Here is a 24503-nt window from a genome sequence, read left to right on the forward strand (position 1 = left end):
AGTTCTACAGTAAAAAGAGTTCAAAAACCGGCGAAGACATCCCTACAGACAAGATGGAGAATTCACATACGTATCCCCCCCCCCTCGCATCTGTGAGAATGCCCGTTGCGCCGCAACCGTTCCATTGCCATCGGTACTTCACAGCATTTGTTAGTGTCGACTTTCTGTGTAATATTTTGACTCGACAGCGATATATTTTGGCAGGTTTTAGCATTATATCAATGGCAGGTTTTTTAACGCCTCTGACGGTAAAACGGTACACTTTCGAACCATGTTCATTACACATTTTTTGCTTAATTTCGTGTCTATCATCACCTTCTTCAGTTTGTCGGTGTATTATTGTACCAGTCTGTACCTGGGTATATATGTACTACCCTGATACCTTATGTATCAATTACTATTAACGTAAACAGCGATATTAGTCATCCTCACTGGTCTAGTGGCTAGAGCATGTGACTTCGGTGCATGTGGTCCCAGCTTCTATTTCCAGTGGGAGAGTACAGAATTTAATTTCACAATCATTCACTTTCACTAATTATCCGTTTCCTAAAGGACATATCCATGAGAAGTTAACCTTTAAAAAGAATGCGATTTGGAAACATTTTATACAAACAATAGAATATTGTTTTCAAAGGATTTCTTCTGCCACACAGACACTGTTTCTATATGACAAACAAAAACTCTTACAAACAGCTTCATTTTAAAAGATGACTGATTTCAACAGATGACTTTGAAAGTCCTAGCGATAACGGAAAAAACTGTTTTGTTTATCAGAAAACTGGTTTTAGTCAGATATGAAAATATGACGTACACCAATCACGATTTTAACATTCACCGTTCACATGTCACTATTACCAAAAACACTATCAACAAACACGCAAGATATGTTTTGAATAAAAAACAAAAACATAATTTTACTTCAATTACACTGCAAAATTCCCTGATGTTATACGTACCATCTAAACATTCTTCTGGTCGACCTTTTGCTAAAAGACCTTTTGAGTCTACCATCCAAATTTTCTTTCGTGCGTCTTCAAGTGAAGTTCCTTCAGCTTGCATCGCCATGACACACAAATTTGCTATACCAATTGCAGCCTGAAAATAATTTCCATATAAGTAAAAATTTCCATATAAGACAGTATGAAAATAATTTCCATATAAGACAGTATCAGCACTTTCCGATTGCAAAAGAAAGCGATTAGAATAATTTTTGGGTTACCCACAAAATCGACATGTAAAAAGGTTTTCAGAGAAGCAAAAATTTTAACACTCCCCAGCTTATACATCTATAAATCTATTCTTTTTACTGTGAAAAAAAGCATATTTTTATCTTTAACAAAAATGTTCATAGCCATAATACAAGACAAGGTAGTGACATATTTGTGATGCATCAAAAATATGCTAATATAAGCAAAACCGTGTACATGAATTGTGTCAGATTGTATAATAAACTTCCTCTGTACTTGAAAAATATGGCCAATGTTTCCATTCTTGGTAAAACTTTATATAATCTACTCACTGAAAAGTGCTATTATACAATTAAAGAATATTTAAATGACTCATTAACTCAAGAGTTGGTAACAGATACTTACCCGTGAGTACATGCCTGGTGTGGTACAAACAGTTACCTAATTAGATGTAAATTGTCATGTTTTTATCCTATTTATGTGGTTTTGTATTTTAGAAAGATGCATGATGTATACCTCTGGTACTTGACAATATTGTATGTTTTTTTTTTCTTTCTGACAACTGTAGTAGTAGGGACCCCCGTATATTGCGCCAAGTCAGCAAAAATTTCTCGATTCTGATTGGCTGAGATAGGTCACGTGACGTTAGGCCCCGCCCACGCGGGAAATTCAAATTTCCAGGTCACGTGGTATGACGTCATGAGTCACCCTGCGGGGAAATCCCTCACCAGGGATTTTTGAAATTCGTTCCCTTTTACGGGTAAGATGAGTGCTTTGATACTTGATTCTGATTGGTTGACAAATGTCACGTGATCTTAGACCCCGGGATATTTGAAATTCGTTCCCTTTTATGGGTAACATGAGTGCTTTGGTACCACGATGATGATTGGCTGACAGAGGTCACGTGATCTTAGGCCCTGGGATTTTTGAAATTCGTTCCCTTTTATGGGTAAGATGAGTCCTTTGATACCTGATTCTGATTGGTTGACAGAGGTCACATGATCTTATAGTGTTGTAAATAGAAAAAAAACCGTTCGTATTTTTTCAGAAATGTACGTTTTTTTTAGAAAAAAAAAACATTGCCTCTTGTTTTTTTCTAAATTTCGTTTTTTTTTCAAATAGTCATTTGTAATGCATCTTACGTCTATTAAAGTATTAAATATTTTTATGTAGGTATAATCACCGTAAAATGCAACATAAATTAAACGCTAGATACTGATACGCTACAAATATTTTACAATTTACATGAATACCATACCTATTAACAATTCGGGTTTCAGCAGTTTTCATCAATACCAACTAAGAAATAAAAGTAGAAACGAAATTTTGTTTTTTCGTGAAAGCAGGCCTTTAATAAGTACGAAAATAATGTCACGAACAGTATAAAATTCAAATAACTTGTCTAAACGTAAAAACTAATACTAATTTGCCTAATAGTATTTTTCTAAATGTCATATATAAATAATTTGTCGACTAGATATATATGATATGCAGAGACGGCTCTACCATATATGCAACACGTGCATTTGCGTGGAGCGGCAAGTTTGGATGGTCCGGCAAAATCTGTCATAAGCATATTAAATTAAATATTTCTTGTTGGAAACAGACTTCATGATGATGGTAGTTACATTTACTAAGCTGACCTTCTATTTGAATACTACATTCATAAATTATGTTTAGGTTGCATTAGTTTAAGGCCACATGGACGATGCTAAAGCAAATGGTCGAATAAATCCGAGCACAAATTACTTGATTGTTGCGAAATGCAAGAATTCAATTCTCGAATAGTAGTGAATATCTGTTCCATGTAGTAAGTTATGACAGTTTTGATATGACAACTAGTCTTGTTTTTGTCAGAAACATGTTCCTTATCATTGAAGATAGAAACAAGTTTTTTTAAAAAAAAAAAAAAAAAAAGTTAACAGATATAGAAGAGAAATCAAGAAATAAAGATAAAAGAGCTAGTTGCACTGGAATTGCAAACTGATACATTGAGATTGAAGTTCGATAGTGAATTCTATAAAAAGGATTAACATCTTTTCTCTGCAGGTGTGTTTGCTTTATCTTTCACTAACGTAATAGATTAATATATATATATAAAAAAACAGACACAACGGGATTGCATTTTTAGTAAGTATTTAAGCCTTTCTGAGTGCAACTGCACTTACCCTCACCTTTATTGTTCATGCTGGAGTAGCATACTTAAAATCATGACTTTTAAGATTTGTTCTTTCTGGAAAAAGGGGGAAGCGGCAAATTCTGCCATTGCATGAGGCGACAAATTAACTAGGACCGGCTCTGATGATAAGTATATAAAAGACATGAATATAGGATGACACAATTTGAAGTAATGCAGGGTGTTTCAAAATGAATATTAGGGTTTTGAAACTTTGTAGTATCTATTACAATTAACTTACAATTATAAATATTAAATCAAATGAAAGAGCAACTCAAACAGTTTTGTACACATGCATGTACATGCATTGTTTCTTCTGTCTGCCGTTAGAAAGAGCAAGCAGCAAAGATGGAGATAGAGAGCAGAAAGTTTTTTTGTATTTTAATAAAGACTGAATCTGTACAGAGCAACGGTCTGTGTGAAGAATATTAAGGAGACGCTTGCAACTACGTCCTTATCGTTTGCAGTTGCTAAAGGTCTAAAGCCTACAGACTACGGTTTACGTGCCAATTTCGCAAGTGAAATATTGCTGCATAATAATGAAGATCTTCTGGATCGTGTCGTCTTCAGTGATAAATCGATATTTCACCTAAGGTGAACACTCATAATGTTCGCATGTGGCGGTTAGCAAATCCTCAAGAGATGGTACAATTAAAACGAGACTCCCCTAAATTGAATGTGTTTTGTGCCATAGGGCGGAAAGTTTATGGGCCTTTCTCGCCTATCGACTAGGTGGGTGCCGTGTGACGAATGAATCTCACATTGAGCACTTGTAGCAAAGACTGTTTGAGGTGCTCTTGATGCATTGCTTATAATTGTACGTAAAATGTAATAAGTACTACGAAGACTTAAAACCCCGACATTCCTTTTGAAACACCCTGCATTTCTCACCAACAGTGTTGGAACTAAGATGTAAAAAGGAGAGAAAATTTTCCTTATAAAGTTATTGTTTACAACAACGATATTATTATTAGTCGAGACTATAACTACAACAACAACACGAGTTAGTAGTCTAAAAAATGTAATCAAATGTATACTCGGTGGCCCAGGTGGCCAAAGTGGCACACACGGGTGTGTCATTTGTTTAATCCACTTCTGTGTGGATACTAATTAAGATATCGGGATATTATTCTTGCAAAATATGGTTGGACTATAGTTTATCATATTAATTGTTTTTCTTCTGGTGTCGAATTTCTTCTCAAATTTCATCCCAGTCAAAACTTCGAGAATTTTCTAATTTCAAATTTCCTTTACTTCTTTTTTCCCTGTAGCTTCCTTCGTTCTAGTAAGACCTCCTTAAGACTTGCCAGGTAGATACCTCGGATGGATACCTAACTGTTGACATCAATCGGACGGGCCTGCGCGCAGTGTTGCCAATTAGGGAAAGTAAACTTTTCCTAAATTTGGGCAAAAAATTAGAAATTTTTGTTTATAAATCCGTAACTATACGTCCGAGTGCAAGTCAACTTACGCCAATCGAACATTTGTCCTTACTTAACAAACGCAAGTACAGATCGTTACAATGGGGTAATTAGGGAACACACGAAAAATTTGTATTTAGGTTCTAACCCTCGATTTTTCTAGTTTTTCCCTACTTTTCTGTTTACCGTAATATATTTTTGGTAATTAGAAGTTTTGTTCCTTAAATATCGTCATAATACTTGTAGGATATATTAGCGATGTACCAATGTTTAATTTAAGATAGTTTGCGTCTGTCTGGTAGCAGTGTTATCAGCTGCAGAAAATTTTAATTCCAGATTTTAGGGGGAAATTAAAAAAAAATCCCTTTTTATTTCTATTATTTCCTTCTTGTTGGCTACATTCGAACAAACGTACAAGTGTCTAACAGCCTTATCCTTAGCCTATACAGTGCAATATAAAAAGTTTCAATAGGATAATTAGGGGAAGTACAGTTGAGGTTTACAGTAGACCTTGTTCTCTAATTGGGAAGATAACTGTGATTTTTTTAAAGGTAGAATGAGATATTTTTTTTATTGACATGCTTACTTTATTAGATATCATCACAATACTTGTAGGATATATTAGAGGGATATCAAAGCTTATTTTAAGACAGTTTGTGTGTGTGTCTGATAGTAGTGTTGCCAACTACAGAAAATTTTAATTCCAGATTTTAGGGGGAAATTTTGAAAAAAAATCCCTTTTTATTTCTATTATTTCCTTCTTGTTGGCTACATTCGAACAAACGTACCAGTGTCTAACAGCCTTATTTTTAGCCTATACAGCGCAACATAAAAAGTTTCACTAGAATAATTAGGGAAAGTACAGTTGAGGTTTATAATAAACCATATTCTGGAAATGGTAAGAAAATGGTGAATTTTTGAGGTAGAATGAGATTTTTTTTTAAATTTCATGCTTACTTTGTTATATATCGCCATGATACTTGTAGGATATATTCTTGGAGTACTAAGGTTTATTTTCAGATAGTTTTCGTCTGTCTGATGGCAGCGTTTCCAGCCAAAACAATTAATTCCCCCTTTTAGGTGAAAAATTCGGAAAATTTCCTTTCCCCCTCTATTATTACCCTCCTACTGGCTACATTGAAACAAACGTACCACTACCTGAAAGCCTCCTTCTTGTTCTACAGAACGCACCATAAAAAGTTTCAATAGGATAATTAGAGAAGCTGTAGCCCCGGCATATTGATTTTTGCTTGTGAGGCGTAAAAAGTGTCAAAATTTCATGTGTATGACAGCATTTTTTCTTTTCCTCTTTAAATGGAAGCCAGCGATTTCAGGATTTCACTGTACCTTGTCAACACAGCAAAGATTTTTTTAGGTGACTTGAACCCATATAGCAGCAGTGGTACTAGATACAAAAAATTTTGAAATTCGGTTAGGGATTTTTTTGTAAATTTTCACCCCTACATTTCCCTTAATAATTTCCCACCCATTGGCAACACTGCAATGCAACTTACACCAAAACATAGCCATATCCATTTTCTAAAAAAAAAAAAAAAAACAAGGCCTTAACCATATCAATCGAATGAATGGTTTTTGAGCAATAAGTCACTAACTGGAAATGTAGGAAAACGCCAAAAATGACCTGGGGCCGAAAGGAATAATCACACAATTTTGCTAGTATATAGGTACAAAGAAACAAAAGATTTGTAAGTTACGAGGGCTTCGACTCAAGTTTTGTTGATTATTTCAATAATCTGCAACCTAAATCAATAAATAATAGTTGCCAGAAAAAAAAACAGACATTTGAAAAAAAACATGATAAAGAACGATGTTTTTTATTGAAAAAAAAACTTCACAGAAAAAAAACCGTTTTTTTACAACACTATGATCTTAGATCCAGAGATATTTGAAATTCGTTTCCTTTTACGGGTAAGATGAATGCTTTGGTACCATGATGCTGCTTGATTGATAGAGGTCACGTGATCTTAGGCTCTGGGATTTTAAAAAATCGTTCCCTTTTTACGGATATTTTCTCTGATGAGTACTTTGGTATCACGATACTGATTGGCTGATAGAGGTCACATGATTTTAGACCCGCCACACAGTGAACAGGTTACATGGTATAATGTGGGGAAATTCCTCACTTTGATTTTTTGAAACTCGTTTTATTTTATGTGTAAGATGAGTGTTTTGGTACCTCAATTTTGATTGGTGGATAGAAGTCACATGATCTTAGCCCCCCCCCAGTCCATGAGGGAAATACAGAGCGATATGACGGCGATCCATCCTAGACCGGGATTTTAGAATTTTGTTCCCTTTTTTATGGTTATGCGTAAAGTTCCCATGGAGGGTTCAACCTCCTCCTTAAATAACCCTTTTTGGTATCATGATATTGTACTGAAGTTTACCTTAAATATTAGCATTCTCTTTGACAAATAAGATGATTACCAGTTTTCTTACCTTGATGGAGAGACAGCTTGCCTTATATGTTTACGTATGGAGATCATGTCCATTAATTAGTTGCCTATGCCTCTGAAATTATACATTTATTTTAACAATGGTGAAAGAGGGGTCCATCCTTGTCGCTTGTAGATTTCTTATAACACATTGTTGTGAGTTTAAGAGATTTTTTTAAACGCTCAGTAAGCGCTTCATTGATGGAAACAGTGTGGCCAGATTTTTTCTTACCTAAACTGCTCCGATTCTTTTCGAAACGGTTCCGCAGAGTGCAAGAATTTTTAAACTAAAAATTTTTCGAACTAAAAAAAATTGTAACAAAAATTTTAAACAAAAATTTTCAAATCAAAAAATTTTCGAACTATTTTTTTTAATTTTCGAACCCAAAAAAAATTTCGAGCTAAAAAAAATTAAAAATTTTTCGAACGAAAAAAAAATATTTTAAACTAAAAACTTTCGAACTAAATTTTCAAATCAAAATTTTTCGACCCAAAAATTGAAACAAAATTTTGTCGAACTAAAACATTTTTAAAAACAAAAGTTTCGAACTAAAGATGTAAATCACATCTAAAAATTTTCAAATCAAACTTTTTATCGAACTAAACTTTTAAAATTTTCGAACTAGAAATTTAAACCAAGTTTTAGAAAAATCCTAAGAAATGTTTTTTCAGGAATCGAACTCAGGTCTTTCAAACCAAAGATGTGTATGCTAACCGCTTAAATGAGATTGGATTTAATCATGCTTGGTGGGTTTCGAACCATGGTTCTTGAAAAGGATACACATATACTTTAAGAAAATAAATCTGACAGTGTAACGCTTTCGTTCGTGGATTAAAATAAAATGCTGATAGACTTCTTTGTGTGTTGACATAGAAGTACATATGATTGAAATGCAAACGTCAGCGGATCGTATTACTTTTGTTTTACTACGAACGTGTCAGCATGATTCATGAAAAAAGCAAACATTGACATTCTCGTATGGAATATGAGGAAAATGAAATGTTGTCACAATTTACGACAAGTAGTGACATGATCCTGACAGAAAGCATTCAGATGATGTCATGATCGGAATTGCGATACTAGATGTTGTAACTATTGAGAAACGTGAATGACGTCACGATCGATTGTTACACATCGTTTTGGTTCGTGATTCATGACAAAAGCAGCGAGCGTTTTGATTGGTTCGTTGTGATGTCATTTTATAAATTTCCTCGTTTCTGATTGGTTGATGATGACATCGTTTTCGCAGCGACCTAAATAAAAATCTAAATTTCATTTTTCAAATCCTACACCGCTCTCAACTATCAAGTGAGAAGGTCTACTTTTAAAAGTGTCTTCATTTAAGAAGCTTTACTGCACCGACTTTTTGTTCATTGAATTTGAGGTAAGTTCAGTGAGATTTTATTTTTCACACAAGATTCGAAAATCATTTTTATTTTATATTTGTGGGCGGATCACTAATACACTGTTTTACTTTTAGTACGAAATATTTACGCTATGTGAAATTAGTGGAATGGGAAAGTGGGAGTACGAATCAGGAACCCCCACACATTAAAACTAAGCACGATAAAATGATATGTTTAGCGTCCCTTCAGCTTAATGTTGAATGTGAACTCCCGTCGGGAATTGAACCATGGTCAAAGATGTGTGCGCTTAGTTTTGAAAAGAAATGCATTACAAAATTTTAAACTCTATGCCTGAGAATAATATTGTTCGATACCCTTTGAAACCATTGTTTTAGTTTAGCGTCCCTTCAGCTTAACGTGATATTCGAACAACCACCCGGGATTGAACCTAGGCCAGAGGTGTGTACGTCAACTATTTAGCTTGGTTTTGAAAAGAATGTATGATAACGCGTGAGAATATTAAATTTCAGAAAAGGCTTGACAGCGATCCGATGTGAAAAGCAAACCCCACCGAGGATTGAACCAGGGCCTTCCACGTAGAAGCATGTAATCTAACCGCTTAAATAAAAAAGAGTGCATGAATATTTGGTTAAAAGATTTACGCTATACAGATTTTGTTCTGACAATTACGTATGTGTAACGTTAATGGTTGGTGAATCTCTTCAACTTGCAAACGCATCATTTAAAGGTCGTTGTGAGTAGAAAAAATGGTTACGCGTACTTTATCACATCTCAGTACTGTTGAAACATTCATTCATGCATTCTTTTTATCACTATAGAATGGTAGGTCAGTTACATGCTGATGGAATAGTCTCGAGTTTGACAGCAATAAAACACACATTTCAGTAACATAATTATTTTTAAAAAAACTTTGATTTCTAGTACACGTGCTTTAATAATGAGATTCTGAACGCCACCACCAGGGAATCAAACTCAGGACCTTTACATGAATTACTTAGTTAAGAATTTATCATGAATGTTATGATTTCCTGTTTATCAGATGATTAAGATTTTTCTTTCTTCTTTTCTTTTGTAGTAAATTCACGCTGCTCAATTCCTTTTTTCCCATTACATATTTGTTTTACCGTACCTGTTTGTTTGTTTTCATTTTTAACCATGGCCGAATCGTGTTTTACTGTTTGTAATGAAATCACTCGTCATTATAGACGATTTATGCACGTTTATGTATTATGAGGTGTGTACGTCAACCATTTAGCTTAGTTTTGAAAAGAATGTATGATAACGCGTGAGAATATTAAATTTCAGAAAAGGCTTGACATGCCCCCGACGTGGAAAGCAAACCCACCGAGGATTGAACCAGGGCCTTCCACGTCCGAACCATGTACGCTAACCGCTTAGTCACAATAATAATAATAATAATAATAAAAAAATACGCTATACAGATTTTGTTTCGACAATTACGCATGGGTATCGTTAATGCTTGATGAATCTCTTCAACTTGCAAACGCATCATTTAAAGGTCGTTGTGAGTGAAAAAAAAATGCTTACGCGTACTTTCTAACATCTCAGTACTGCTGAAACACTCATTCATTTCATGCATTCTTTTTATCACTATAGAATGATAGGTCAGTTAAATGCTGATGTAATGGTCTCGAGTTTGACAGCAATAAAACACTCATTTCAGTAGCATAATTATTTAAAAAAAACTTTGATTTCTAGTACACGTGCTTTCATAATGGGACTCTGAGCGCCCGTCGGGAATCAAACTCAGGACCTTTACATGAATTACTTAGTTAAGAATTTATCATAAACGTTATGATTTCCTGTTTATCAGGTGATTAAGATTTTTCTTTCTTCTTTTCTTTTGTAGTAAATTCACGCTGCTCAATTCCTTTTTCCCTTACACATTTATCGCAATTGTACCTGTTTGTTTGTTTTCTCCTTTTATTAACCATGGCCGAATCGGGTTTTACTGTTCGCAATGAAATCACTCGTCATTATAGACGATTTAACATTGAGGGCAGAATGCTCGAAATACAATTCAACGCACCACCCGTAGGAAACGATATTATCCAATATGTGCATAATAGTTTCCAAGCAATGCTGGACCATTTATTAGCCAATGTCGACGATGAGGCGATGGTTGGTTTATCGGTAATATCGCCACGCAATACCAATAAACCATTTTGGGTGAGTTTTCGCCAAGCACGAAACCTAACACTGGAAACGATGTGGGCCTCGTTTGAAAGAGTTTTACAAAGTAACAATGCATTTCTCCTGCACGAACCATTCACCGTTCATTTTCATCGTGTGGATATTCCACGTGGCTATGGCGGTTTGCGGCAAGGAATACTTCAAAATGAAGAATTATTACGTTGCAAGCGAGGGATTGTACGTGTAAAAAATCAAGATTCAAGGTGTTTGGCGTACGCCCTTGTTATTGCTATTGGTCTGAGAAAATACAAGAATACAGATATGAAACGATATACACAGTATCAACATCAGAGAAAATGTATTGTGGACCAAGAAGTCGATGCGTTATGTGCAAATACAGGAGTGAGTTTGGATCATGGTGCCAGTGTAAATGAAATTCGACAATTCCAGTCATACCTTAAAGAATATAAAATTACTGTGTATACTAGTTTCTCAGGCCATGACATCATGTACGAGGGGCCCAACGACGAAAATCGCACTCCCATAAATTTGATTTGTTTGGCTGGCCATTTTGATATCATCCAATCTTTAACTGCTTGTTTTGCAACCAAGTTCTACTGTGAAGCGTGCCATAAAAAATATGATCAGCGTAACAGACATGTGAAAAATTGTCCTGTAACGTGCTCCAAATGCTTACAGAGACCTCTATGCGACAAGAACCAAACGTCGATATTGTGCAACGACTGCAATCGTCAATTTTACGGCGAAGAATGTTTTAACAATCATCGTAATGCTCCATATCATCAAGGGGAACCTGTATGCAAAATGGTGAAGCAATGTACTAGATGCTACAGAGTATATTCTTTTGTACGAAGTGGACAACGCATTCATGATTGTAATGAGATCTTTTGCAATGTTTGTAAGAAGATTGTTCCAGGATCGCATCAATGTTTTATGCTTCCCGATCGACAATGCTTGAAACCTTGTGTTCCTTCACTCATGCACGCAAAGAAAGCCTTGTTGATTTTCTATGATATAGAATCTATGCAGGACACGAATATTGGCGATAATACGTATGTACACGTTCCAAATTTATTGGTTGCACAACAAGTATGTTATGCATGTGTTGAAAACGATAATATCGAGCAGTCTTGCAGTACGTGTGGTCAGCGCCAGCATATTTTCCAAGGAGAGGATCCAGTTTATAATTTTCTCCAGTACTTGGGGGAACGTCGTCCCAATATAAATAGGATTTTCTGTCTCGCTCACAACTCGAAGGGCTACGATGGACATTTTATTCTAAAGACCATGGTAAAACAATGTCAATGGAGGCCTGACGTCATATTAAATGGGACCAAGATACTGAGTTTAACGTTGAATAATCTGACGTTCATTGACTCTTTGAACTTCCTACCTATGGCATTAAGCAAATTGTCAAAAGCGTTCAATTTACCCGCAACCAAAGGCTACTTCCCGCATTTCTTCAACACCGAAGAAAATCAATCATATATTGGACCACTTCCAGAAACGAAGTATTATGGTGCAAATGAAATGGCCGTCGAAGACAGGAACAAGTTCATGCAGTGGTACAACGATCATCGTAATGACACGTTTGATTTTCAGAAGGAAATTCTCAAGTATTGTATTCAAGATGTCAATGTACTGCGACAAGCATGCGTTTCGTTTATAACGTCATTTGAAGCAGAAACCAAAGTGAATCCCTTCTTGGAGACGATAACGATTGCCAGTGCTTCCAATTTAGTATTCCGCCGGAATTTCCTCAAACCCAACACCATTGGAATTCTACCGGCACATGGCTATCGATGGAGAAGTACGCAATCGATCGCTGCAATGCACTGGCTGGCCTACATTGAAAAAACCGAAGGAAAACAAATCTTACATGCGGCCCGACAAAAAGAAGTGTTTATTGCGGGATTCCATGTTGATGGCTACTACCAAGATCCTGAGACGTTAGAGGAGCACATCTACGAGCATGCCGGCTGTTTTTATCACGGGTGTAAAGTGTGTATTACTACAGGCCGTAATATTTCTCTCTTATCAATATTGACTCGTTTTTATTGTTTCAGAAAAAAAAAAGAAATTCATAAAGTAATCCACTGTTTCTTCTTTTTCTTTACAGGATTCAAAGATGATGACACGTCCAAAATATTCATTATATAGATCGTGCATTTATTATGTTAACCACCTTGTATGAGAAGAGCACATACCTTTCGTTAAAATACAAGTTGAAAAAAAATGTGTTTTATTATTTCTTGAAACCTTGAACACTTATTTTCAAATCATGGTAATCTTCAAAATTTAAGGTGGAAAATATATCCAAAATTTGGTTTACACGATTTTATTCGAAAAAATTGATTTGAAAATTTAGTCCAAAATTTGATTTTTAATTTAGTTCGAAAAAATTTTGATTTGAAAATTTTTAGATGTGGTTTACATTTTTAGTTCGAAACTTGTTTTTAAAAATTGGTTCGAAATTTTTTTGGAATTTTTTTTGGTTCGAAAATTTTGTAATTTTTGTTTCAAAATTTTTAGTTCGAAAATTTTGTTTGAAACTTTTTGTTTGAAATTTTTTTTGGTTCGAAAATTTTTAGTAAATTTTTTTTGTTCGAAAATTTTTAGTTTGAAAATTCTTGCACTCTGCGGAACCGTTTCGAAAAGAATCGGAGCAGTTTAGGTAAGAAAAAATCTGGCCACACTGTTTCCATCAATGAAGCGCTTACTGAGCGTTTAAAAAAATCTCTTAAACTCACAACAATGTGTTATAAGAAATCTACAAGCGACAAGGATGGACCCCTCTTTCACCATTGTTAAAATAAATGTATAATTTCAGAGGCATAGGCAACTAATTAATGGACATGATCTCCATACGTAAACATATAAGGCAAGCTGTCTCTCCATCAAGGTAAGAAAACTGGTAATCATCTTATCTGTCAAAGAGAATGCTAATATTTAAGGTAAACTTCAGTACAATATCATGATACCAAAAAGGGTTATTTAAGGAGGAGGTTGAACCCTCCATGGGAACTTTACGCATAACCATAAAAAAGGGAACAAAATTCTAAAATCCCGGTCTAGGATGGATCGCCGTCATATCGCTCTGTATTTCCCTCATGGACTGGGGGGGGGGGCTAAGATCATGTGACTTCTATCCACCAATCAAAATTGAGGTACCAAAACACTCATCTTACACATAAAATAAAACGAGTTTCAAAAAATCAAAGTGAGGAATTTCCCCACATTATACCATGTAACCTGTTCACTGTGTGGCGGGTCTAAAATCATGTGACCTCTATCAGCCAATCAGTATCGTGATACCAAAGTACTCATCAGAGAAAATATCCGTAAAAAGGGAACGATTTTTTAAAATCCCAGAGCCTAAGATCACGTGACCTCTATCAATCAAGCAGCATCATGGTACCAAAGCATTCATCTTACCCGTAAAAGGAAACGAATTTCAAATATCTCTGGATCTAAGATCATGTGACCTCTGTCAACCAATCAGAATCAGGTATCAAAGGACTCATCTTACCCATAAAAGGGAACGAATTTCAAAAATCCCAGGGCCTAAGATCACGTGACCTCTGTCAGCCAATCATCATCGTGGTACCAAAGCACTCATGTTATCCATAAAAGGGAACGAATTTCAAATATCCCGGGGTCTAAGATCACGTGACATTTATCAACCAATCAGAATCAAGTATCAAAGCACTCATCTTACCCGTAAAAGGGAACGAATTTCAAAAATCCCTGGTGAGAGATTTCCCCGCAGGGTGACTCATGACGTCATACCACGTGACCTGGAAATTTGAATTTCCCGCGTGGGCGGGGCCTAACGTCACGTGACCTATCTCAGCCAATCAGAATCGAGAAATTTTTGCTGACTTGGCGCAATATACGGGGGTCCCTACTACTACTGTAATGCTTACATGAGAATTTCTCATGCTTTGTAAGCTAATGAAACAGGCAAATAAATGAATGAATGAATGAATTCTATTAGTGTTATCTATCTGGATAGTACTGATACTATCTATTTTAAATCAATGCTCAATAATCTCTTACGTACTGTATCAATTTCAAACACACTGAGAACGTATCAGATACATGAACGCTTTTTAAGTCATCAAGTACAATGTGGTCACGAATCATAATGCTATGGTTATTTTTTCTACTTCGCATTGAAGCAACTACATGCGTAGCTCTTATGAACCTCCTTGCAATAAGCATACTTATCACTTACTGATACTTTCGTTTTATGCTATTTTTGAAAGCTTCGATCCTATCTACCGCGAAATCGTTTATGAGTAGGCCTATCAATAAAATAAAGTAAATATCAAGCGAGATGCCGCAAATGTCCTTGTATGATAAATTAAAAATATAAAATAAAATAGAAATTAAATTTTTAGTTTTGTATTTATTCTGAGCCCATATTTGAAATCTAATTTACTGCCCTTATCATCAGAGCTAGAATACATTAGGATGTTGCTGCACAACTGTAGGCGGAAAATCTTGAGCATATACAGTACCTCAAGAATTTCTGCACTTATTGTAATCTAATATTTCTGGTTAAAGTGAAGTGATTAGTAAGTGGAAACAGTAGGAAGAATTTTATGAATGAGATCCCACGAAAAAAAAAAAAAAAAGCCCAGATTAGTATTTCCTGGCAACCATGCCTTCGAAGGATTTTTGTAGCAGCAGGGTAAAGAACTGCGAGATCAACGAAATTTGCAGCAAGGGAATTGGAACTGAATCAGCATAACGGACTCTTTAGTTTAAATTTATTGTCCATATTGAGGCTATGCGACGTGAAGATCCATGAACGACCACAGAAATGTGCAGCTAATATAAGAGTATCTCGAATATCGGTAAGACTCGAATATCTTCAGCTTTGCGACCAAATTGTGATGGCAGTACCTTGAACTGTTTGACTAGCAAATTGTATGGTTGCTGGCAGTAAATTATTTATTGTCAATGGAATCACCATGTTATGTGAGAATGTCGTGACTTGTTACGTAGCAGACATAAATGTCATCAGTTTGGAGGTTTCTTGTTTCAACAGTTCGAAAGGTGGATAACAATGTTGCCCGCAGCGTTTACTAAATTTTTCTTGGTCTGTCGGGTAAACTCAGGTTGAGAATCATTCATTGTGGTTCTGATTGATTTAAAGAGTGAAGCGTCAAATTAAGAACAAAACTGAAGTTTGAGCTGCAAGAGTCCAGTCTTAGGAAGGAATCGAGCTAGGCTCAGACTTCAAAGCATGGCATACCAATACACAGAACTGGAAAACAGTTTAAGGCTTTTCTCAGGCATGTAGAGATGTATTTAACGAAGTCTTGATAGTCACTAAACCGTGGCAAATCCTGTTAGCCAAAGTTATAACAATGAGAAACACTGGAATGGTGATAACAACAAAGAAAAATTAGAGCTTACTGTGTAGTGTGAAGTTTTGAATTTGGTTTTTCAACTGGTAAGGTGTAAAGAAAAGAGAAATTCAATATCGAGCGTCGGAAAGCATTTGCAGTCTACAATACCAAGGCATTTACTTCCGCTGAGAGCAGGAAACAAGGAAGGTGTAGCATAGCCTACTAGTTTAGAGGGACAGAATAATTCCGATTTGACAAGAATATTTGGGAGTTTGGTAGTTCTTTGGAGTTTACAACACCGTAGCAATTACGGGTTTAGAACACCGTAGCAATTACGGTTGTGAAAGAGAATAGGCTTTATACAGGGTCAGATTGAGTGGGGGTCTCCGGTGTCAATGCACACCGCCCACCTACCCTGTCTTGTAAATATACACTATCTATAGTAAGAAGCTAGCAATGAAAATAGCAACACTTTCCGAAACTTTCTGCCGTCATGTTTCCGTTTCGGGCTTAAAACAAAGCGGAGTATTGCAAAGGCCATAGTTTAAATCGATTTTTTATTGGCTCTATAAAGGTAACCAAGAAAGTTCTGTCACCTTTCGTGGAGGTCTGTGTTCAATTGGTCTTCACACCGTGAGTTAAATGCGAATGGAGATAAGGCGAAGGTCATTTGTTGGTGTGAGTATATCCAACATACTACCTTATTGTGACAGTTCAGTTATACCATGAACTTGTGTAAGAACAGAGTGAACATAGGACCTCCACAGAGTGTCATAAGGGCGTGTATGCTGTACGAGTTTAAACTGGGTTCAAGCGCCGCTTCAGCAGGGCGGAAGATATGCCAGGCTTTTGGTGAGGGTGTCGTGACTACGCGGACAGTGCAGCGGTAACAAGTTTAAGGACGGTGAGGAAACACTCGAAGACGCACCACGTGCCAGAAGACCAACATATGTACAGTCCGCAGCAAAAAACATGCAACACGAGCATGTAAGTTTTTTTTGTGAAACGACGAAGTGTTTTGCTCCAAAATACGTGTGTATGGGAGGACGGCGAGATTTCTCCTGGCGTGATTCGTGTCACTTAGACGTTGTGTTGATTCACTGCGTGGTTAGGCGTAGTTTCACAATAAACTTACATGCTCATGTCGCAGGTTTTTTGCTGCGTTGCTCATGTTCCTCACACTGTACAAAATGTAGATCTTCAGGCAGCAATTGAGGCGAACAGTTGCCAGACATGTGAGGAACTGGGACTACGATTCAGTGTGAGTGGAGAAACCATTCTGCAGCACCTTAATCAAATCGGGAATCAATACAAGTTTGATCGATATGTCCTACATGATTTGACTCCGGGCCAGAAGGCAAGATGAGCAGATAATCGTTTCTCTTTGCTGTCTCGTCTGAGGAAGGAGCCATTTCTGGATAAGGTGTTGATATGTGAAGAGAAGTGGGTCCTGTACAAAACTTCATGGCACCGTCATTATTGGTTAGCATCTCATGAGCCGGTTCCAAAAAAAATCGAAACCAGCACTGCACCAGAAGAAGGTCATCCTGGGTGTTTGGTGGACTGCTCGCGACATCGTGCATCGGGAACTGCTACCAGCTGGTCAGTGCATCAATTCAACTGTGTACTGTCAGCAGTTGAGTCGGTTCAAGAAAAACTCAAAACTCTGGAGCCAGCACATCTGAATCGCAAAGGGGTTCTTCTGTTACAGGACAACGCTAAGCTCCACGTGGCTAGGAAGACCCGGGACACCATTTTACACCTTGGATAGGAAAGACTATTGTATCCCGCCACATTGTACCGTTGGATTATCACCTGCTCCTTTCCTTGGACAATCACCTTAGAGGACACCAGTTCAAATTCCTAGTAGAGGTGCAAAATGAACTTGATACCTTGTTCGATTCACGGCCCACCAAGTTCTACCGCGATGAAATCCATGACTTTCCAGAACGTTGGCAGAAGGTCATCGATGTTGATGGGGACTATTTTTGATCTTCCAGGTACGTCTTAGGTGACATATCGATGTTTGAAGGTATTGGTTGAAAAAGCGACAGAACTTTCTATGTTACCTTTATAGGAAAGGGAGTCTCAGAGCAAAACAATATTCCTCATTCATACCATAGATGCCTAATAGGCCAGTCAATGAAGGGTCGAATCAGGAAAAAAATAGTGGGAAGCTGGAACAAATTTTCTTTTCTTTATAAAAGTGTTCGTAACAACATACTAATTTTTCTTGCTTTTGATGCAGGTAGTCCAGTCGGCAGGTACTGAAAAGGTGGGGAAGGGGGCTAGCTTGCAAAAGGTGATAAAAATGGTTTTTAGATATGTCTTATGTACGTGAGCAGCAGTTAAAACCCCCCAAGTTTTCGACATTCCAGATCCTGTGCTAAGTCCGGGAGGTCCGCGTACTCTGCAGGAGCCCGAAAACTGACGAAGTTAGTCGACAAATAAATTTTACCTAGCAAAAGGTCATAAACACGTTATTTGTGGATATGTTGTATGTACAATCCGCTCAAAAAAACCTGCAACATGAGAATGTAACTACGCGTAACAGCCCAGGTAATCAACATAACGTCTAAGTGGCACGAATCACGCCAGGAGGAACGTCGACGTCCTCCCCTGCACACTTATTTTGAAGCAAAAGATTTCGTCGTTTCACAATAAACTTACATGCTCATGTTGCAGGTTTTTTGCTGCGGACTCTACCTAAATACTAGTTAAAACACCAATTTTTGCGAACTCCTGGATATTGTGTTAACACCAGGAGGCCCGTGCATACTCCGAGGGATTAAGAGAAATGCTCAGTCCAATACCTCAACTATATTTCGCTTGCAAAAGGTGGTAAAATCTATCTTTTTGACTACGGTATGTACTTAAATACTAGTGAAAACACCAAGTTGTCGACCTCGAGGACCCTGTGTTTATACCGGGAGGCCCGCGTATACTTTGGGGGGCACGGAAACCAGCTTAGTCCTGTCGACAAGTATATTTTATCTTGCACAAGATCATAAAAAATGTACGTTTGCATATCTTTTCTCCACTTAAAGAATTTATTTTTGCGTATGCTTTGTCCACCTAAGTGCTAGTTAAAACACTTTACCAAATGTATAGGGTAGTTTAAAAAAGTGTTCATGGATTTTGAAAGTGACCCACGAGAAGGAAATGCACAAACCACAGTGTGGCGTTGCACTAACTGTATATAGCAGAAGTGGTTTGACTTCTTAAATGCAAAACAAACTTATAGAACAAAAACATACTGGTGTAGCGGAAGGATTAAAATGAGCACGCGAAAACCTCATGGTAGATAGCTGTAGTATGTATAACAATGCCAGCGCTTTAATATAGAACCATGTCGAGATAATACATGAATGTATAGTACAAAAATAAAAAAGAAAGAAAGAAAGAAAGAAGGTAAATGTAATAAAGCAAAGAATTTATTTTCAGATGAATGATATCAATATAAGACAAATTACATTGAGTAGAATATTAAAAATAAGTGCTATCACTCAATAAATGTATACACACCGAAATCTAGTATCAGTATCAGTGAGATATTCTTTTTTGATATATATTTTAAGAACCGCTGTCAGACCCGGTTTGACTTTTTCCTATTATATCAGAACCCGTTCAAGAAACGCTCCTGTCTTAGCTCTCAGATTGGCCCCGAGAACCACTTCGTAAGAACACGGTTCGTGAGCCGGTTCTTAAACAGCCGAAACTGAAAACTGCTCCCAGAATCGTTTTTTTCTAACATTTCAGAACCGGTTCTTCATTTTCTTCATGTCTCAGAACCGTTTCACGAACCGCTCCTCTCTGTCCATAACATCTCACAACCGGTTCGAAAACCACTTCCTGAAAAACAGGATGGTTTCAGAATCGATTCCTGAACAACAGCCACAGTCCAGAACCGGCTCAGGAACCAGTCCGGAACGTTTTCACAAGAACCGGTTCATTTTCCATCCCTGGCTTTTCTTTAACTTGTGATGTTTCAACTTTGATATTAAATCTTACAACCTTAATTTAATTCATTTCCCTACATCGTATCATGATGAAGTTTTGAAAACGATGACAGCCGGGTGGTATTAAAATATTTCATTGTTACTGTAATTTTGATGCAGAAACAATCGCATTGGTCGTAAGATGCAACATGAACTCCTACATTTAATACACGTATAAATTACCATCTGAAAAATATACTGTGAGGGTAACACCTGAAGCCATTTCTATAGAGCATCTCACCCTTAGATTGCAGTACAGGAGTAAATGGCAATGCTTTTCCTTATGCCCATTGTTGCCAAACTTAGCCTAAATTTTAGAATTTTTTTTCTAACTAGATATGGATAGATTATTGTATTCTCTATCAAATAATCTGTTTTTCCCATGTCAAGAAGAATTTTCAAGTATTGAAATAAATTGAAACAGTGAAATCTTACTATTGGCAAATTCTAAAGTCGCGTTAATATATCACGTCATAAGTTCGGAACTATAAGAGATACAAAGTTGAAACTTAAATAGGTATTAACACCATATTTGATGTCAATGTTGGAAAAGTTTGCATTCAAAAAAAACTTTTCGAATTTTAAAATAAATAATAAAATGTGAGAGGAACTGCATACACTATTGCAATGCAATATGTAAAAAGTTGACTAGTGAGGAACTTTTTTTTTTATTTTTCAAGGTAGATGGGGATGCAAAGCGAGAAAATTGTTGACAAATGATTAAAGATATGTTTTTTTTTTTTAAAAAAAATGCAGGTCGATATCTTTCTTTATTTAGGTTTTATGACTTCTAGTGTTAAGAATCAACTTTCCAAAGCACGCGCATCTGACCAGAAGAAAGACAGTGACAAATCTTGCCAATGTTATTTTCCTTATAATGTTTGTTTTAAAGTCACTGATGTTGAGTGTCTTGCTATACCGATGAGTATTCACTGTTGATGCTATGCGAGCACGAATCTACTGCTTAACAGAAGCATGATCGCAAAATCGAATGCTGGACCACACCTACGAGAAACATTGCGTCAACTCCACTCAATTTTATGTTTCACTTACTTCGCTCGTTTCCCTTGATATATAAAAAGCGTTCATAACAAATAACTTCATAAGCAAAATAAAAAAAAAAAGAAAGAAAGAAAGAAAGAAAGAAAAGGCTCTTTGTTCTTTTCCCCCTATGTTTCTTTAGGAAGCATGAAAGAAACAACATATATTTTCGGAGAGTTTGATTGTTCTGTGTGGTTTTGTTTCTTCGCCCAACTATCTGTACCTTGTTGGCTGTCACTACACGTGATTTAAAGTCGCAACTTGTGCGTTTGTTTAGAACAGATATAATAAGGTATCTTTTCATCCTTCTTCTGTTTCCAGTTTGATAATGTGTGTCTGAGATGTCAGAAGTGAGTATAGAAACCAGGGTGATTCAGTTCCTATTCACCATTACATTTGTAGATTGTTGAAATATTTAAAATATTTGATGTGTCGTGTGCAATGTTGTATTTACTGTATTGTTCATCATGGAGAGTGAAGTGCGGAAAAGACGTTCAATTGGTAGGCTGCGTGGGAGAGAGGGACAAATACTGCCGAAAGTGTTTAAGTGGAGCAGTGAAAGTGATTAAAAGGTGTTTAGGATGCGTCTTTTCTCCTTTTATTTTATATTTACAAATCTTTCGTTAACATTCACAAATGCATTTATAATTTCTTTTAACAAAAGAAACACTGACCAAAGCTTCAAACCCACTGTATTTTAAACTATAATATGAGACGGTTTTGGATATCTAACATATCCCTCCTCAGACACTATAGAACATAAATGAAAATACATAGTCATTATTATGAACAATTATCTTTTAAAGTTCTTTTAACAGACATATATATAGTCATTGTTATAAAAAAAAAAGTTTAATTTCTATTTGCTGAGGCCTTCGGCCAATCCCTTAAGTCTCCGTGTTCACTTTCGAACCAATCACATTCCGCCATTTTTGATAAGGCCTCAGCAAATAAGGACCTTTTTTTTTTATTTTCTTCTTGTCTCCGCTATCCAAACTTCTTTGCCATGTTTCATTAATAGGCAGGCCCCCTGTCCAGTTCAGCAGTTTATCTCTTCCTACTGTAGTGCGATGGTTCATTTAGACCCCTTGGTATTTGTTAAATATCATACTGTTGTTCCGCGGACAAAATCGGATCTAAACCATCGGAAGTGGGGAGCAGCCGTCTTCACAGTATACTTAACGATGTAACTTTTATTTGACAAACGGAATTGGATTTGCGGATATTTTGAGTTTTCGCAATACAGACGAATGAGCATTTTCGTACGTCATATTTTCTCGACACGTATCACTATCACACTACTCCAGTTTTCACTCTTATCCAACTTCAGTAGCAGTATTCTCCCCATTGCTATTCTTTAGTTTGCCGCACAATTCTTACAGGAAATTTCTATGTGAAACTGTTTAGTCTGTCATTTATTTTAATCAGGGGCGGATCCAGGACGGACTTCTGGGGGGCGGTGGGTTGTAATATTGCTACTTAGAGCTATTTTTAAGAATTCCAAGCTCTGGGATGAGTTTTATTTATATATAAAATAAGAAAGTTCCCTCTTGTTTGGGCAATCGCACGACCGTTCCCCCTGGATCCGCCCTTGATTTCAATCATATGTTTTCTATTAATTTCATATGTTCTTTCGATTTCATATTGGTTTATCGAAATTTTATTTTAACGATATATAAACCATCATAAAAAGAAATTTCCAACACGCAGTTATTAGACTGTTGTTTCATAATCTCCAATTAGCCGTTCCAAGTGAATTTGACTGAATGAAATGAAAAAAGGGTTCAAAATATATGAATTTAAGGAAAGCTTTATTTACAGACTGTCACTCTTTTTGTCTTTCTTGTTATTGCTTCAGAAGAAAACATACGGTGGAAGAAATGTGGCAACAGAGCGCTCCATTTACTTTGTACTGCAATCTAAGAGTGAGACGCTCTATAGGAGGGGAAGACGTAACATGTAAAGTAACAGAATACGAAAGATGATGTCGAAATCATAGTTTTCGGGTTGGAAGAAATGAATAGTGTCAATCCAGATGAGCACTGTTTACATTTTTTCTAGCCATTCATAAATGGAAACTCGTTTTAAAATTATATTTTTCCTTTTAAGTATGGTTTGTTAAAAAAAAAAAAAATATTTAGTTCTTTTCTACTGCTTAGTTATAATTACCTGTATTTTTCTCTTTATATTTTATTTTATGTTATACATTTATTATTTACATTTTATGTCTTATACATTTGAAGAGAACGTTATGACAATTCGAAGCAACAGGAATACACACAGGATGTAGACCCTGGCGGTCCAGAGCCCCCTGCCCCCCGATATCACGACTTATCTGCAAATTTTACCTTTTTTTAGAGATGATGTTAAACATTTTAATACAGTATGTTCTCATATTGAATTTGGACCCCTCAAAAAGCTTTCAATCCCTGAAATAAATTTTTGTCTATGGCTCTGCAAAGGAGTGACGATTTTAGGGAGTGATTAGGGGGTAATACCTCCCTGGAGCAACGACAATTCCCCACACGTCATATTTCTGATAGTTTCCGATATGATACCAGTATTTGTGCATTACCACATTTCACTTTCAGTGTAATAAAACTCACCCCAAATGAACTGTTCTGAAATCTTCACTGGATCTCCCCTCTGACCCCATACCAATGGAGTCAAACTTGAACATATACCACATCTACGGCTGTTCCGGTAATCGAGTAATCGATAGCAATTCGATAAAATTTCAAGAATTTTAATTTTATCGAATTATCAAACTTTCGAGACTCTCGAAATGTAAGCAACATTAGACAACTTCGAGACACTCGAACTGTTCGAGAGTCTCGAATTGTTTGAAAGCAGCAAATACAGAAATATATCAATATGATCACATTTGTCGAGTCGCTTGATCGGGATTATCGGAGTGTTCGTAAGAAACAGTGTATTCGAGTTTATCATAGTTGTATATAATATGTATTACATATGCAGGGTGTTCATTTTAAAACTTCTCTCCTTAGCAATGAAGTGAAGGAAAAGTTTCCCCCCACAGATCTGTACAAGGTTTAAGCAGTCTGTCAGAAGAGAGCAAGAGGAAGAGAAAACATGCATCACCCGAATGGAATTGGAATCTACTAATAGTCACTTTGCCGATTGCGCCAATAACGGGGCAGGCAGAAAAATAATTTTACCTATGATTTCGAGGGTTTAATTTAAAGTTCTGTATAGAGACAGCTACTGATATAGGTAGAGGTAAGGAAATTCGATAAGGCTAAAACTTATCAAACTTCTGTTTCGAAAATTTACTATCCGGCGCTCGAATGCCTTCGAGTA

The 24503-nt window shown here is 36.4% G+C and overlaps 1 protein-coding gene across 2 annotated transcripts in view; it reads right to left on the bottom strand.

The window, feature by feature from the left end:
* Men-b (NADP-dependent malic enzyme b, mitochondrial) overlaps nt 1-24503 on the bottom strand; it is a 1138140-nt gene that overhangs the window by 383298 nt on the left and 730339 nt on the right. For both annotated transcript variants that reach the window (XM_081728616.1, XM_081728617.1), the window contains one exon: nt 957-1095. In XM_081728616.1, the coding sequence (XP_081584742.1) occupies nt 957-1095 (139 nt within the window). The remainder of the gene's footprint in view (nt 1-956; nt 1096-24503) is intronic.

Source organism: Thermobia domestica, chromosome 10, assembly GCF_964235325.1.
Source record: "Thermobia domestica chromosome 10, izTheDome1.hap1.1, whole genome shotgun sequence".
Classification (NCBI taxonomy): Eukaryota; Metazoa; Arthropoda; class Insecta; order Zygentoma; family Lepismatidae; genus Thermobia; species Thermobia domestica.